This window comes from Leptodactylus fuscus, chromosome 2 (assembly GCF_031893055.1).
Source record: "Leptodactylus fuscus isolate aLepFus1 chromosome 2, aLepFus1.hap2, whole genome shotgun sequence".
Taxonomy (NCBI): Eukaryota; Metazoa; Chordata; class Amphibia; order Anura; family Leptodactylidae; genus Leptodactylus; species Leptodactylus fuscus.
The window spans coordinates 259,156,255-259,172,424 of NC_134266.1; the positions used below are offsets into that span (position 1 = coordinate 259,156,255).

The window sequence follows — 16,170 nt, forward strand, 5'->3', positions numbered from 1 at the left end:
CTGACAAAAGTAATAATAAACAAACTACATGTTGGCAAGCTACAAATATTCTGGGAGAATGTCTTATGGACAGATGAGACAAAACTCAAACTTTTTGGTAAGGCACATCAGCTCTATGTTCACAGACTGAAAAATGAAGCCTATCTTGAAAAGAACCCTGTCCCTACTGTGAAACATGGAGGAGGCTCCATTATGTTCTGGGGCTGCTTTGCTGCATCTGGCACAGGGTTTCTTGAATCTGTGCAGGGTACAATGAAATCTCAAGACTATCAAGGGATTCTAGAGAGAAATGTGCTGCCCAGTGTCAGAAAGCTTGGTCTAAGTCACCGGTCATGGGTCTTGCAACAGGATAATGACCCAAAACACACAGCTAAAAACACCCAAGAGGAGAACAATGGACTATTCTGAAGTGGCTTCTATGAGTCCTGACCTAAATCCTATTGAGTATCTTTCGAAGGAGCTGAAATATGCCATCTGGAAAAAGCAGCCTTCAAACCTGAGACAACCGGAGCAGTTTGCTCATGAGGAGTGGACCAAAATACCTGCTGGGAGCTGCAGAAGTCTCATTGACAGTGACAGGAACCGTTGGATCGCAACGATTGCCTCAAAAGGTTGTGCAACAAAATATTAAGTTTGGGAACCATCATTTCTGTCCAGGCCTGTGTCATCAGTTTTAGTTTTCAAAAAATTCTGTTGAAGCGAAAAGCAAAATGTCTGACTTTCATTTGTTCATTTTCATAGAATTTTTATTTATTATTACATTTGTCAGATTCCAGTTATTTCTGGGACCATTCTGGGTTTTTCTATCATTGAATGAGGGGGACCAACAATTTTCTCCACGTGTGTATATTTCTCATCTTCCTGATGTTATTGCTAGCCGCAGTCACTGGGTTATAACAATATACCGCAGAGGAAACCTTGCACAATGGGATCCCGATTTTTATGTCTTGTTCTGCTCATATTGTAGTTTTACAACTTAGTTGTTCCAAGTGAAAACAATAATTTGATCTTTTATTATCTGAATCATTGGAGAAAAACCAAGATAAACGCGTTTTATGTGAAGAGAACAACACAATATCTTACTGTCCTTGTTCCTGGGCAGGCGAGGATATATTCTCACTGAGTACAGTTAAAGGTTATGTCCGTCAACCATTGTTTTATCCTCCCAATGTATCTGAGACATTGTATTGCTTTAAATCATCCACCTTTTTGTATATACAGTTCAGGGGTGAACCTAGGGTTTGTGCCGCCTGAGGCGGACATCAGAAAGCCACCCCCCCCCCCCCCGGGGGGTAGAGCGGAAGGGGCGGAGCGAGCGTTGTTAGCAGGCAGAGAGCAGGCAGGGAGAGGACCTGTGCTCTGCTAAGCGTGAGGGGAGGCCGCTGGAGCACCATTGCGTCCACAGGGCCGCCCCAATACACCGCTCGCTTCCCGTGCCGGGCTGCCGAGACGGTGGTGCTAAGCTTGTCCTGGACTGGCTTAGGTAAGCAAAAATGCGGCCCCTCTTCCCCAGGCCCTGGCATAGCGCCTCCTGAAGCGGTCGCTTCAGGTCGCCTCATGGGAGATGCGGCGCTGGGTGTCTTTTATAGTAACATACTGCTGCTGTATGGGTTTCACTGCAAAGGGCCCCACTGAGGCTCAGTCATCCAAGGAAGGGTCCACATGAATCTGGATCTGACCCTGGTCTAGAGCAAAAGGACCTGAGCTTGAAATATAGTCATGTGGGGGAGGAAAAAAATCACCATGTTGTGTAACTTTTTGACTGAAATCCCTGCTCGTCCTACACTTCTATTCTTAGAAATCCAGTGGGTGTTCATAATCAGTAATTAATTGCAAGCTCTATACGTTGATATATAGAGAAGACTGCCACCCAGAGGCAGCTGGATCACCTGACGTTCCTGGGAAACCTTTGCTGTATGTGGGCGAGCATTATCCTGCAGAAAAATGCCAGTTGGAAGCCCTTCCACAAGAAAGGCAAGACGTGTCCGCAGGGTATTCTGCACATATGGCGGAGTTGTTCCTTGTATCCCTACTAGGGGTGACCAACTGTTGGCTCCTCGGATCATCAAATCAACAATTGGGGCAGTGGGTCGCTCCACAGCAAAGGCAGGATGAAGTCCCCACTACGAGGGCTCCATATTGGAACCTGACTGTCATTGGATTCCAAACAAAACCTTGTTTGTCAATACAGATGATACTGTTCCAGTCTGTCATTTCTCGTCCAGGTTTCTCGTTCATGGCGCCACTGCCAACGAACGTACCAGTGGTTGGTTGTCAATGGTAGGACGATGGGCGCCATGACATCAAACCTCATTGACTGAAAATTTTGGGCAGAGACAGAGGGTGTAATAAAGGCACCACCTAGGTCGGAACGGTGGACAAGGAAACTGTTAGAGCTGCTCATGCTTGTTGGTGGTTGAAACGTTCCTTTCTCATGTGATCTGTCTGGGCCATCTGAAACCTATTTGCCGCATGTAAGCCCTGCTCTCAAAAGCTAGGTCAGACCTTCCTAGATGGCGGACAGTTTATTGAAATAACCATCCTGCTTCTCTTAGTCCAAAGATGCATCTCTTCACAATGTTTCTCAACTGGGCAAATGTCATAAAGTGCATCGTAGAGGCATATCTAGTCTAGTAGTCAACTAAGAGGTACACTACCCAAAAGTAGCCTCAGAAACTTTTGACAGGGCAGCAGAGGAAGCGCTTTTTACACCCTCTTGTGGCAAGACCCAGTGACCACAGCTGCCTTCATTTACCTATCTATGCAGGACGAATTTTGCAGTAATTTGACATTTCTATCGGGGGTAGCATTTTAACCCATGAGTGTAACCTACAGATATCTGTGACAATTGTCCGGCTCTACGGTATATTAATAGTCAAATTGTTTTTCCACTTGGAAGGAAAGGTGTTTATGACCGCACTTCCCAGAAGCGGAGTTCCAGGGCACCGTGACCTGAATATACTGGCCAGAAAATGTTATTACATCATTCAGTTTTATGAGGCCCTGAAGGATACATATTGTTGGGCAGCAGTCCATAATAGCGAAATAATGTCATATGATATATTTATAATACGTGTGACTGTGACACACGAGTCATTAATACTGAGACCCCATACAGACAACCATTACATAACTCATTGAAGTGTGTCCTGCGGAGATGATTCCATTATAATGGCCTTAAAGGAACCTTGAACCTAAAAATAAATGATACCAATAAACATTAGAATAACATTTACTAATCTTTAGTGTTATTTAGTTGCCGATCAGTTTAATTTTCATCTGGTGAAAAACTGGGGAGTGGGGCTTAGACATGGGGCAGGGCTTAACTATCATAGGAGTGGGGGGAGGATCCTGCTGCAGCCACTTCAAGGAAGAGGAGATATCATAGGAGTAGGGGGAGGATCCTGCTGCAGCCACTTCAAGGAAGAAGAGAAACAACATTGCTGATGTGTTTCTAACAGTGAGCAGCAAATATTTGCAAAGTTCTTGTAGAAATTTAGGGTTAAACTGAACTCACATTCACTCTCATTGTTCTTAAAACAGCCATTAATAAAAACAGCTGTTGCATGACCTTCATGTGAATAAGAGCTTACTCTTTAGGCACTGACTGGAAGGACAAACCTCTAAGACTCCATGTTCACATTAGAGAAAAACCTACATGTGGCATCAACCTTAAACAGTTAAAAAATTACAGAAGGCCAAAAAACGATGAAAACAAGTGACACACTGATGGAAAAAAGGAGGTTAAAAACTGTTTTTAATGTACATTTTTCTCTCTTTTTTTTTTAAACTGTTATGCACATGTAGCATTAAGCCAAGGCTCATACAGCTGTGATAAAACTGTACATTTCACATGGCCGTTTTGCACCTGAGAGGTGCCTGTTTAATTTTTTTTTTAATGTAGATGGTGAACCCCATTTTTTTTCCCCTATCAGTATGTTTTTGTAGAATGGGAGGAAATCCACGAAAACACGGGGAGATCATACAAACTCCTTGCAGATGTTTCTCCTGGCAGGATTCTCACCCAGGACTCCAGTGCTGCAAGGCTGCAGTGCTAACCACTGAGCCACCGTGTTGCCCCCAGAGGTGCCCGTTTTTCACAGGTCCCATATACATTGCAGTATATTGAGGGATCCATGAAAATGGACAAAAAAAAATATGACGATATGTTGATGATCCAACAAAAGTTCATAGATCTAAGAAAAGATGCTTAAGCATTATTATTTCCTAGAGGATGCAAGAATATACTACATAGACATGTCTGGAGAGCAGACACATCCTCTATAAATTTTTAATTCTAGATTATAAAAAATTCATTACATTGAAACTAAAATTATTAGATACTAGCTTCTGCCTGCGACCTCGTCTGCGGGTTGTTGGAGTGGATGATCCACCTATATTCAGCAAATTGCTGCCGTCGAAGGTTTGGCTGCTCCAGCGTTTTGGCAGCTCTCAAGCGGTCCTGCTGCTGACCTTGTTCCTCGCACCGTGCCTGTGATTGTTCCGGCAGCTCATTAGCTCGCTGAGACGCTATATAATGAGCGTGTTGTTAGTGTTGATGATCCGCTGGCATTTTGACAGCTGTCACGCTGGCCTGCTGCAGAACTTGTTTCTTGCACTGTGCCTGTGATTGTTCCGGCATCTCATCAGCTCGCTGAGACGCCATATAATGAGCGTGTTGTTGGCATTGATGATCCGCCTGCTCCAGCATTTCGGCAGCTGTGAAGCTGGCCTGCTGCTGAAGTTATTTGTCGAGTTGTGCCTGTGATTGTTCCAGTATCTCAGCAGGTCGCTGGGACACCATATAGTGAGTGTGTTGTTGGTGTTGATGAACCACCTGCTCTGGCGTTTCAGCAGCTGTCAAGCTGGCCTGCTGATAAACTCGTTCATTGTGCTGTACCCGTGATTGTTCTAACATCTCAGCAGCTCGCTGGGATGCCATATAATGAGCGTGTTGTTGGCGCCAATGATTCCCCTCAGCTGCACTTGAGGAGAACTGTATGACTTCTGGCTTCCTTCATAGCTCTCCTTGTTTGTGACTCATTAGATTTTCTTTTTCCCAGCATGTTTAAAATTGACAAACTGCCAACTTGGATTAAAGGTTTTTGCCCATGTCAGTGTGTCATCAGTGCCTGGAACAGATCAGATAATATGCAAATGCATGAACACAAACCAGGTTTAGCATGTGTTTACACATACAGATAACAGCCCTGGCTTTCTCAGAAGCTGAGATAAGAGCAGTGTAATATAGTATGTGAACATAAATTCATAACAGTCGTGAAGCCATGTCATTTACCGGCATAAAAAGTAGCCTATGTGTTAATCGAGGTTACAATCTATCTATTTGCTGAATTTCATTCAAATCTGTTCAGCCGCTTTTGCGTGAAAGAGGAACAAACACACAAACTTCCAAACTTTCACATTTATAATATTAGTAGGATTCTGTAAACCTGTACGGTATAAAAGATATAAAAAAAAAATGGCAAAAAATTGTAAATAAATCTAATTTAAATAGTTTTTTTACAAGTATCCTCCAAATAATGCTGCAAAAAAATTAAAAATTGGCAAAAAAAAAAAAAAATTAAGTCTGGCAAAATGCAAAGGTCCGAAATAAAAAAAAAAAGAAATTGCAGAGTCATTATTGAGTTGAAGTATTTTAATAGATAGCTTGAAGAGCTCTTTATCTTTTATTCCAGAATATATTATTAAAAGGTTAGGCTAAAGAATTTAAGCCATGATTATCCTGATGTGACCCATTAGTCACAGCAGGGCCTAGCACATTAGCGGTAATTACCATGGGGAATGGAACAAAAATACGACTAATTATTGGATTATGTGGATTGCTGTAAATTCTAAAATATGAATGTTTCCACAATATTGCAAATTGAAAACCGAAGACACATCTTTAATTATGGTAATACAAGATGTCTTATGTCTATAATACATGTATTCAGCTCATCAGTAGATTCTTCTTGCAGTTTTATTAGAAATAAAAAGAGATAGCGCCCCCTAACCTATCATCTCACCCATTTGGGGTATGACAGTGACAACAGCTTTATTCTGATGAAGTGACAGGGAAGGAGAGGAGGGAGAGGAGATATATATATATATCCCACCACCCGGAGACCACACCATGAACTGTAAACAGCGCCTGCAAGGAGTTAACACCTACAGGGCTGCAGAACCCGGCACCTACAAGACTAGGGAATCCCAGTCATGCCGGGCCTGCGCTCACTTCTTTTAGCTGCGGCCCTCACTGTTCTGATAATCCTCCTATTATTAGATTTAGAAGAATTTGTGGTTCAGTGTCTTATCGTTGGTGGTCTGGTGGGTGGTTTGACCTCCAGTCACTGCAAATCATCTTCTCTGTTTCGGATCTAGCAGGTATATCTAGAGGTTTAGGTTTCATTTCTTGGAGACTTAGTAACTTAAGGTTATTATAATAAGCTGATTATTTTCTCATGTTTCAGCCTCAGTTATAGGAGCTTATGATTCTTTATTCCTGGTGGCCTAGTGGCTTAACCTATAATCCCTGTGGATCATCCACAGACACTCCCGACTAGGCCCATTCATTTGTGCACTGCACCAGCATCCAGTCGCGGCTGCCCCGTATTTTGGACCGGAACCTGAAGCGGCCTCTGCGTCAAATCCCAATCCAAAATACTCTGAACTTAGACCTAGGGGTCAAAATGAGAGACAATACTATAGAATTCTAAGTTACCCCAATATGTAGTTGTAATGTTCTTTATTTTCCTTAGGACGGAAGTTCAAAAAGTTTACCAGAATGAAGCCAGGAAGAGAAATAGAAACATTGGTCATTCAGCCGCCAAGGCCTCTCGAAACTCAACCCTTTCTGACCCGAAGACTATCAAGTCCAACTCAAGAAATCCAGTATATTCCAGAACTGCTGCAGATATTACAAAGTATCGAACCTGAGGTGGTATATGCCGGGTATGATAACACTCAACCAGAAACTCCTAGTGCATTGTTGTGTAGCCTCAACCAGCTGTGTGAACGGCAACTCCTCTGTGTGGTGAAGTGGTCAAAATCTCTGCCAGGTAAGCGACTTCTGAGTCATGGGGGCAGGGCTTAGGAATACTTTCTTTACATTGTATTTATGCTTAGAGGAGCTTTCACCACCTCCATCATCTCCAGTTCTTAGCATTTGTTAATAGTCATTGCTCTACTGATTCCAGCATAGTTGGAATTTTTTCTCTCTCCTCCGCCATTCCTGAGCAATCAGTGCAGTTAGTTTTGGTGCCTGATATGTTTCTTACACTCTGACATGTGATTACAATCTTACATGTGATTCTTACAGTCTTCCATCTTTGCAAGAATCAGGGGAGCAGCACCTATAAAGTGAGGTGGAGGTGGTGAAATATCCCCTATAAGTAATGATTTATATTGGGCATGGGGTTATGGGAACACTTGGTTCCAAGGATCATCTTCATAGCCCTTAAAATAGGTTATAGATATAAAGTTGTATTCAATAGAATGTGCAAGATGCCATCCAGCCCACATTTGGGGGTTTTACTAAAGTATATACAGTACAGCAAAAAACTGGCACAGAAATGGTGCATCTTTGTGGCATGGCTTTGATTGGCACCGGAGATGCTCCACCTTCTTGCTTTTTCACCCCAATCACCACTTCTTAAGACAGTGAGTGGGGCAGGAATCATGGCAGGAAGAAATCGAGAAATTACATTAGGTCATTAGATTTAGGTCAACACCAACCAACCCATGGGACCACCTGAGATGGGTCTGGGATCCTCAGTTTGGACATCTGGTGTTGAGTAGGTAAGTCTCACTTCCAAGAACATATTCATAGGTTTATTGGATTCCTATGACGATGTTCTATTATGTGTATTCGTGGCAGGGACTGTGGGGAGAGACAGTATGTACAACTCTCCGGAATATCATTGTCATGGTAGAAGCTGTAGGATGGGAAGGAGACTCTTCCCGATCATGAAATGGCTAATGGGATGGTATTGAGAAGCTCTATTCCTGCTAGTCTCCACTTTTGTACCTATACCCGTACTTGGAGTCCGCTCTCATCCATAAGGCTAGCCACCTGTGATCTAAGTAGCCATACATTCTATTAAACATGATATGTTACAGAACTCCATTGTTTCTCTATCTTTATGATATAATTTCTGATTGTAGGATTTAGGAATCTTCACATTGACGATCAGATTACCCTTTTACAATATTCATGGATGAGTCTGATGGTGTTTGCCATGGGATGGAGGTCGTACCAGCACGTCAGTGGACAGATGCTTTACTTTGCCCCAGATTTAGTACTGAACGAGTAAGTATTTCACATGGAACATACAGTGGGGCAAAAAAGTATTTAGTCAATCACCAATAGTGCAAGTTCCACCACTTAAAAAGATGAGAGGCATCTGTAATTTACATCATAGGTAGACCTCAACTATGAGAGACAAAATGAGAAAACAAATCCAGAAAATCACATTGTCTGATTTTGTAAGAATTTTTTTTCAAATTATGATGGAAAATAAGTATTTGGTCACCTACAAACAATCAAGATTTCTGGCTCTCACAGACCTGTAACTTCTTCTTTAAGAGTCTCCTCTTTCCTCCACTCATTACCTGTAGTAATGGCACCTCTTTAAACTTGTTTTCAGTATAAAAAGACACCTGTGCACACCCTCAAACAGTCAGACTCCAAACTCCACTATGGTGAAGACCAAAGAGCTGTCAAAGGACACCAGAAACAAAATTGTAGCCCTGCACCAGGCTGGGAAGACTGAATCTGCAATAGGCAACCAGCTTGGATTGAAGAAATCAACTGTGGGAGCAATAATTAGAAAATGGAAGACATACAAGACGACTGATAATCTCCCTCGATCTGGGGCTCCACGCAAAATCTCACCCCGTGGGGTCAAAATGATCACAAGAACGGTGAGCAAAAATCCCAGAACCACGCAGAGGGACCTAGTGAATGAACTGCAGAGATCTGGGACCAATGTAACAAAGCCTACCATCAGTAACACACTACGCCAGGGACTCAGATCCTGCAGTGCCAGACGTGTCCCACTGCTTAAGCCAGTACATGTCCGGGCCCGTCTGAAGTTTGCTAGAGAGCATTTGGATGATCCAGAAGAGTATTGGGAGAATGTCCTATGGTCTGATGAAACCAAACTGGAACCGTTTGGTAGAAACACAACTTTACGTGTTTGGAGGAAAAAGAATACTGAGTTGCATCCATCAAACACCATACCTACTGTAAAGCATGGGGGTGGAAACATCATGCTTTGGGGCTGTTTCTCTGCAAAGGAGCCAGGACGACTGATCCGGGTACATGAAAGAATGAATGAATGGGGCCGTGTATCGTGAGATTTTGAGTGCAAACCTCCTTCCATCAGCAAGGGCATTGAAGAGGAAACGTGGCTGGGTCTTTCAACATGACAATGATCCAAAGCACACCGCCAGGGCAATGAAGGAGTGGTTTTGTAAGAAGCATTTCAAGGTCCTGGAGTGGCCTAGCCAGTCTCCAGATCTCAACCCTATAGAAAACCTAAAGGAGGGAGTTGAAAGTCCGTGTTGCCAAGCGACAGCCCCAAAACATCACTGCTCTAGAGGAGATCTGCATGGAGGAATGGGCCAACATACCAACAACAGTGTGTGCCAACCTTGTGAAGACTTACAGAAAACGTTTGACCTCTGTCATTGCCAACAAAGGATATATAACAAAGTACTGAGATGAAATTTTGTTACTGACCAAATACTTATTTTCCACCATAATTTGCAAATAAATTCTTACAAAATCAGACAATGTGATTTTCTGGATTTGTTTTCTCATTTTGTCTCTCATAGTTGAGGTCTACCTATGATGTAAATTACAGACGCCTCTCATCTTTTTAAGTGGTGGAACTTGCACTATTGGTGACTGACTAAATACTTTTTTCCCCACTGTACATTTGCATATATTCTTATGGTGCTGTAAAATCGAACAGTGGAACTATTAAAGTGTAACTAAACTTTCAGATTTGTGTTCTAAAATGCTGATATTTCTGTCCGCAGACAACGAATGAAGGAGTCGTCTTTCTACGCTCTTTGCCTGTCGATGAGACAGCTGCCCCAGGAGTTTGTAAAACTACAAATCAGCCATGAGGAATTCCTGTGCATGAAGGCTCTGCTCCTCCTCAACACCAGTGAGTATTATGTGTATGGAGGGACCCGGGAACACTTGTATGTTAATGAAAAATATTGTCATTATGAAAACATAAAGGGATACTATAACATGTAGAGAGCTTAGGAGACCCCTTTAAAGGGATCCTTTCATTGGATACCCTTTTTTTCTGACTAACACGTAGGAATAGTCTTAAGAAAGTCTATTCTTCTCCTACCTTTAGATGTCTTCTTCGCGCCGCCGTTCGGGAGAAATCCGGGTTGTCTTCGGTATGCAAACGAGTTCTCTCACAGCACTAGGGATGTCCGCAATGCTGCGAGAGAAATCTCCAGCGACGCCTCCATCTTTGCCTGGAACACCCTCTGCCTGTGTTTTCTTCCATCCTGGGTTTCAGTCTTCTAGGCATGCGCAGTCGGCTCTGCCAACAGGCCTCAGGCAGAGCCGACTGCGCATGCCTGCGGCCACAAGAAAATGGCCGGTTACACACAATGCAGAGGTAATCATAGTTTCTGGATAGGCATATCTGTCTGCTAGTGAACTGAGGGATGGGCTCAAGTTGTCAGATTTTCCTACAGACAGCCAGAACTAAAGGGATCCCTTTGGGCAATGATTCCAGAGGAGAGGACTTGTGACCATCTGTAGGCAAATCTGACAGATCAGGCACCGTCCCTCATGCACCTGCAGACTGATCTGTAATCCACAAAAAGATGACTCTCTAGGCATTGGTTCATAGGTTTGTGACCACAGAGGTATGCTTCTGGTAACGCTAAATACCCATGGGAGTCATTTTGTTCCTAAACCAAAAAAAAGAAGTAAAAATTAGTCATTGCTGATTTTCCCCCCCAAATTTCAATAGAAACAATTTTAAAAATTTTACAATATTCTTTTTGGAATATTAAATGTTCATTGCTGATGAAGAAACAAGAAATATAGAAGGGTAATATCCAAATTACTGAATAGTAGCGGTCAGATCCCATCTACTGGACGTCTGCAGCAGGAATATTCTGTCCCTCCATGAATGTCTATAAAAATAGCTGAGATCTCTCCCGAGAAAACGTGACATGACACGAGACTGATTGTACTTTTGCAGAATACAGTATTTCTTGACCTTGTGTCCGCTAGTTTTATTTTAACCCTTTTCATCCTATAATGGACATCACAGCTAGCAGTTCTCCCACACAAACTATATGTGTATATATATATATATATATATATGTACTAGCCTCTGCCCGCGACTTTGTCTGCGTGTTGTTGGCGTCGATGATCCACCTATATTCAGCAAATTGGTTTGCCTGCTCCGGCATTTCGACAGCTCTCAAGCTGTCCTGCCGCTTAATTCATTCCTAGCACCGTGCCTGTGATTGTTCCGGCATCTCAGCAGCTCGCTGGGACATCATATAATGAGCGTGTTATTGGCGCCGATGATTCTCTGTGACTCTGTGACTTCTGGCTCCTTCATAGCTCTCGTTGTTTGTGACAAATTACAGTTTCTTTTTCCCATCATGTTTAAAAGTAGCAAACGGCCAATTTGGATTGAAAGTGTTTTCCCATCCAGTGTGTCAGCACTGCCTGGGGCAGATCAGATAATATGCAAATGAATGTACATAATCCACTGAGGGTTAGCAGATAAATTGCTGCAAGAGCAGTGTAATATAGTATGTGAACATAAATTCATAACAGTCGTGAATCCATGTCATTTACCGGGATAAAAAGTAGCCTATGTGTTGTTAATAGAGGTTATAAACTATCAGTGTGCCATATTTCATCCAAATCCATTCAGCTGCCTTTGCGTGATCGATCTGGGTGTTGAGAACAGAAGCTACAAGCAAAAAGTACAAAAGTACCATCGAATGTAATGGAGGGGGCCTCGCATATCTATGTCCGCCAGTTTGTAAGTTAGAAGGGGTATTGGGGTCTCACATGCGTGGACACATCTGCAGTCTCTTGACACCACAAGGCTAGCAATGTCACATGGTGGGATCCCCTGTTGATATTCATACCTATTGTGTATATAGAAAATTTCGTCTTTTTCTTCAGTTCCCTTGGAGGGCCTTAAAAGCCAAAGTCTATTTGATGAGATGAGGTCAAACTACATAAGAGAACTGGCGAAAGCCATTGGCCTAAGACATAAAGGAGTCGTCGCAAGTTCCCAGAGGTTCTATCATCTTACTAAAGTTATGGACTCCATGCATGAAGTAAGTGTTTTCTGGATAAGGTAGGTACCTGGTTTAGAAAAACCTATTTTCATACATCCTATCCGAGTCCTCGTCTCGTGGCCAGAACTGAGAGCAGTTACAAAGAGCATCTGATCTGCTGGAGGACCTGTCCTGCCCTGCATTACACAGCCAAACCATTGATTTGAATGGGAGTGGTGTAATGCTTCATTTCCCCTGTAGTGGCGCTATGGGGAATGTAACCACTTAGTGCCAGGTTTCCCTATAGATCACAGCTGATCACTGGGGTCTTAGCAGGTAATAGCTGCCAGGATTTTATTACTTAAATGGTCAAGAAACTTTGCATAAATCAATAATCTAGAACAGACTTTCACTCTGCAGTCCATCTGTCTTGAGATGATTGCCAGTCATTTGACTGAGATCACACATATCTGAGAAAGTCTATGGAGAGGTTAGATGGACTAAGCCGAAGGGGATAGCACATATTTTGTGTGATGCTGGAGCTATATAAGGGCTTTCTATTACAACCAAAGCACAATATTCATATTACTACATTTCAGTATCTATTTGTATATGTCCAGCATGATCCTGGGATCTGAGTGAGTGAGAAATAGACAGTTATGGAGCAGATTGTCCTCTACTCACTGTGTGAGTAGTGAGTAGTGAGCTCAGGGAGAAATGCAAACTACAGATAGAGCCTGTATCTGGGAGAACTGATAAAGACTGCAGAGTGCAAGTCATGCAAAGATCAGAAATAGTGTTATTCCCTATATATACATGCTGATGTATTGGTTTATGCAAATTTAGGTACGCTCTAGTTGTGTAAATCATGAAAATATAAGCTCCAACCCCTATTAGGATTAAAAATGTAACCTATTAAGACTAAACAAAATGAAATTGCCTGCAATTCCAAGCCTAGGCTTACAAGGGGATGAGATATTAACCTATAATTACCTATGATACTACCTGTAACCAGCGCCACACCTCTCATGAGGCGCCCCGGGGGGAGGGGGGCATTTTTGCTGTCCTGGACTGGCTTAGCGTCACCGTCTCGGCAGTCCGACAAGGGAAGTGAGCGGTGGATTGGGGCGGCCCTGTGGACGCAGCGCTGCTCCAGCGGCCGTCCCTCACTCTTAACAGAGAGCAGGTCCTCTCCCTGCCTCCTGCTCTCTGCCTGCTAATGCCCCGCCCCCTCTGCTAGGCCCCGCCCCTCCGCTCGGCTCCACTTCACCCCCTCCTCCCGGGGGGTGGGGGGTTGGCGGCTTTCTGACGTCCGCCTCAGGCGGCACAAACCCTAGGTTCACCCCTGCCTGTAACTCTATTACCTCCATACAGTAGACACAGATTTTGGGTATTAACCTCTAAAACCCTCCCCTAGATACAAACGTGTCCTAGAGAAAGAAAGTTCACTGAGGGCCATGTGGCTGTATTGGAAGTGGACAACACAAAAATTTGGAAACCCACCCAAAAATAGCACAAATGTGTCCTTGTATTTTTTTCTACATATTTGGACATGTTAGTACATATAGCGGGAATACATCTGACCATAGAAGGATTACGTCTATTCCTCGAGGTAACCTTGGCCTTTGCATTCTTCTCTTTCTTATCTTTCTCGGATTTTAGATGGCTAAGTGAATTCTTGGCAAAGAAGAAAGATAAAAACTAAAGGAAAAAGGAAAATGACAAAGAATGTCAGCGCTTGATACATTCAGACCCGCCATATGACATTTTACTACTTTTTAGTATTAGATTAGGATGTCTGGGACTGAGCAAGGGTAATGAGTCTGGGGGCTATTCTCAATATACACAGACAGGTGGCGCCCACTTATCATTACATTGTAATCTTTGTAGCTATTACTGTATAAACAGGACACGTCCTCTATAAGATCTACAGGCTATCCAAAATAAAGACCCAATGTAAAGTGACTGTGCATGTACACAGTGATCGATCCAACAGAATAGTGAGCGCAGCTCTGGAGTATAATACAGGATGTAACTCAGGATCAGTGCAGGATAAGTAATGTAATGTATGTACACAGTGACTGTACCAGCAGAATAGTGAGTGCAGCTCCGGAGTATAATACAGGATAAGTAATGTAATGTATGTACACAGTAACTGTACCAGCAGAACAGTGAGCACAGCTCTGGAGTATAATACAGGATGTAACTCAGGATCAGTACAGGATAAGTAATGTAATGTATGTACACAGTGACTGTACCAGCAGAATAGTGAGTGCAGCTCCGGAGTATAATACAGGATAAGTAATGTAATGTATGTACACAGTAACTGTACCAGCAGAACAGTGAGCACAGCTCTGGAGTATAATACAGGATGTAACTCAGGATCAGTACAGGATAAGTAATGTAATGTATGTACACAGTGACTGTACCAGCAGAATAGTGAGTGCAGCTCTGGAGTATAATACAGGATGTAACTCAGGATCAGTACAGGATAAGTAATGTATGTACACAGTGACTGTACCAGCAGAATAGTGAGCGCAGCTCTGGAGTATAATACAGAATCAGTACAGGATAAGTAATGTAATGTATGTACACAGTGACTACACCAGCAGAATAGTGAGTGCAGCTCTGGAGTATAATACAGGATGTAACTCAGGATCAGTACAGGATAAGTAATGTAATGTATGTACACAGTGACTGTACCAGCAGAATAGTGAGTGCAGCTCTGGAGTATAATACAGGATAAGTAATGTAATGTATGTACACAGTGACTACACCAGCAGAATAGTGAGTGCAGCTCTGGAGTATAATACAGGATGTAACTCAGGATCAGTACAGGATAAGTAATGTAATGTATGTACACAGTGACTGTACCAGCAGAATAGTGAGTGCAGCTCTGGAGTATAATACAGGATGTAACTCAGGATCAGTACAGGATAAGTAATGTAATGTATGTACACAGTGACTGCACCAACAGAATAGTGAGTGCAGCTCTGGAGTATAATACAGGATAAGTAATGTAATGTATGTACACAGTGACTGTACCAGCAGAACAGTGAGCACAGCTCTGGAGTATAATACAGGATGTAACTCAGGATCAGTACAGGAGAAGTAAAGTATACTAATGTACTTACATGGTTACTTAACTTTCCTTTACCTTTATCTATCCCCCAGCTGGTCAAGCAGCTCCATCTCTATTGCCTGAACACTTTCCTCCAGTCACGAGCGCTGAGCGTGGAATTCCCAGAGATGATGACAGAAGTGATATCTGCGCAGCTACCCAAGATCCTGGCCGGGATGGTAAAGCCGCTCATCTTTCATAAAAAGTGAATCCCCTACAGTTTCCACCCATGACTTATTTATTTTCCAATTGCTACGCTGTGTGTAGTATCTCCTGTCCAATCATCATTTGTAGCGGTTTCTCTGGGCAGAGGAGCTGGCACTCACATAAGCCTCTCTGCCCAAGGTTCTCATTCCGGTTGGTTGTTATTTTCCCAGCACCGCGGTGCCGGCGGATTATTCATAAGTCGCTTTACAAGTATAACATTATTTGCTTAAACTATTTGTAAAGTGGACCTGACACATTAAACTCATCCAGCATTTCAGATGTTGTTACAGTGTTTATGGCAGAAGTGAATATGTATGGTGGGGGATGGGGGGTGGATGGAGATTGATCTGGGACCACCGAGGTAACAAGGGCAAGCGGCTCCTTGCCAATCACCATCATTATAATACACTGGAGCCGAGCCCAGTTGCATTGCAATCCTATTGAGAGTATGTTGTCTTATTACTTTGAGTTTTTTGTAGACCCTCTACTTTCATGTCTTTGGCTATTCATTCTGGCTACCCGGCCCTTACCCTCGCCATTGCTGCAGAGTGCAG

At 43.0% G+C, this 16,170-nt stretch overlaps 1 protein-coding gene across 2 annotated transcripts in view; it reads left to right on the plus strand.

Annotated features, from left to right (window-relative positions):
- Positions 1-15,882, plus strand: part of PGR (progesterone receptor) — a 37,692-nt gene extending 21,810 nt beyond the window's left edge. The window contains exons 4-8 of one of the 2 annotated variants that reach the window (XM_075262980.1): positions 6,759-7,058; positions 8,164-8,308; positions 10,045-10,175; positions 12,191-12,348; positions 15,463-15,882. In XM_075262980.1, coding sequence (XP_075119081.1) covers positions 6,759-7,058; positions 8,164-8,308; positions 10,045-10,175; positions 12,191-12,348; positions 15,463-15,618 — 890 coding nt within the window. In that variant the 3' untranslated portion in view covers positions 15,619-15,882. Of the gene's footprint in view, positions 1-6,758; positions 7,059-8,163; positions 8,309-10,044; positions 10,176-12,190; positions 12,369-15,462 lie in introns of both variants that reach the window. The other variant, XM_075262981.1, reaches the window with a different exon arrangement.
- The last annotated feature ends 288 nt before the right edge of the window (positions 15,883-16,170 follow it).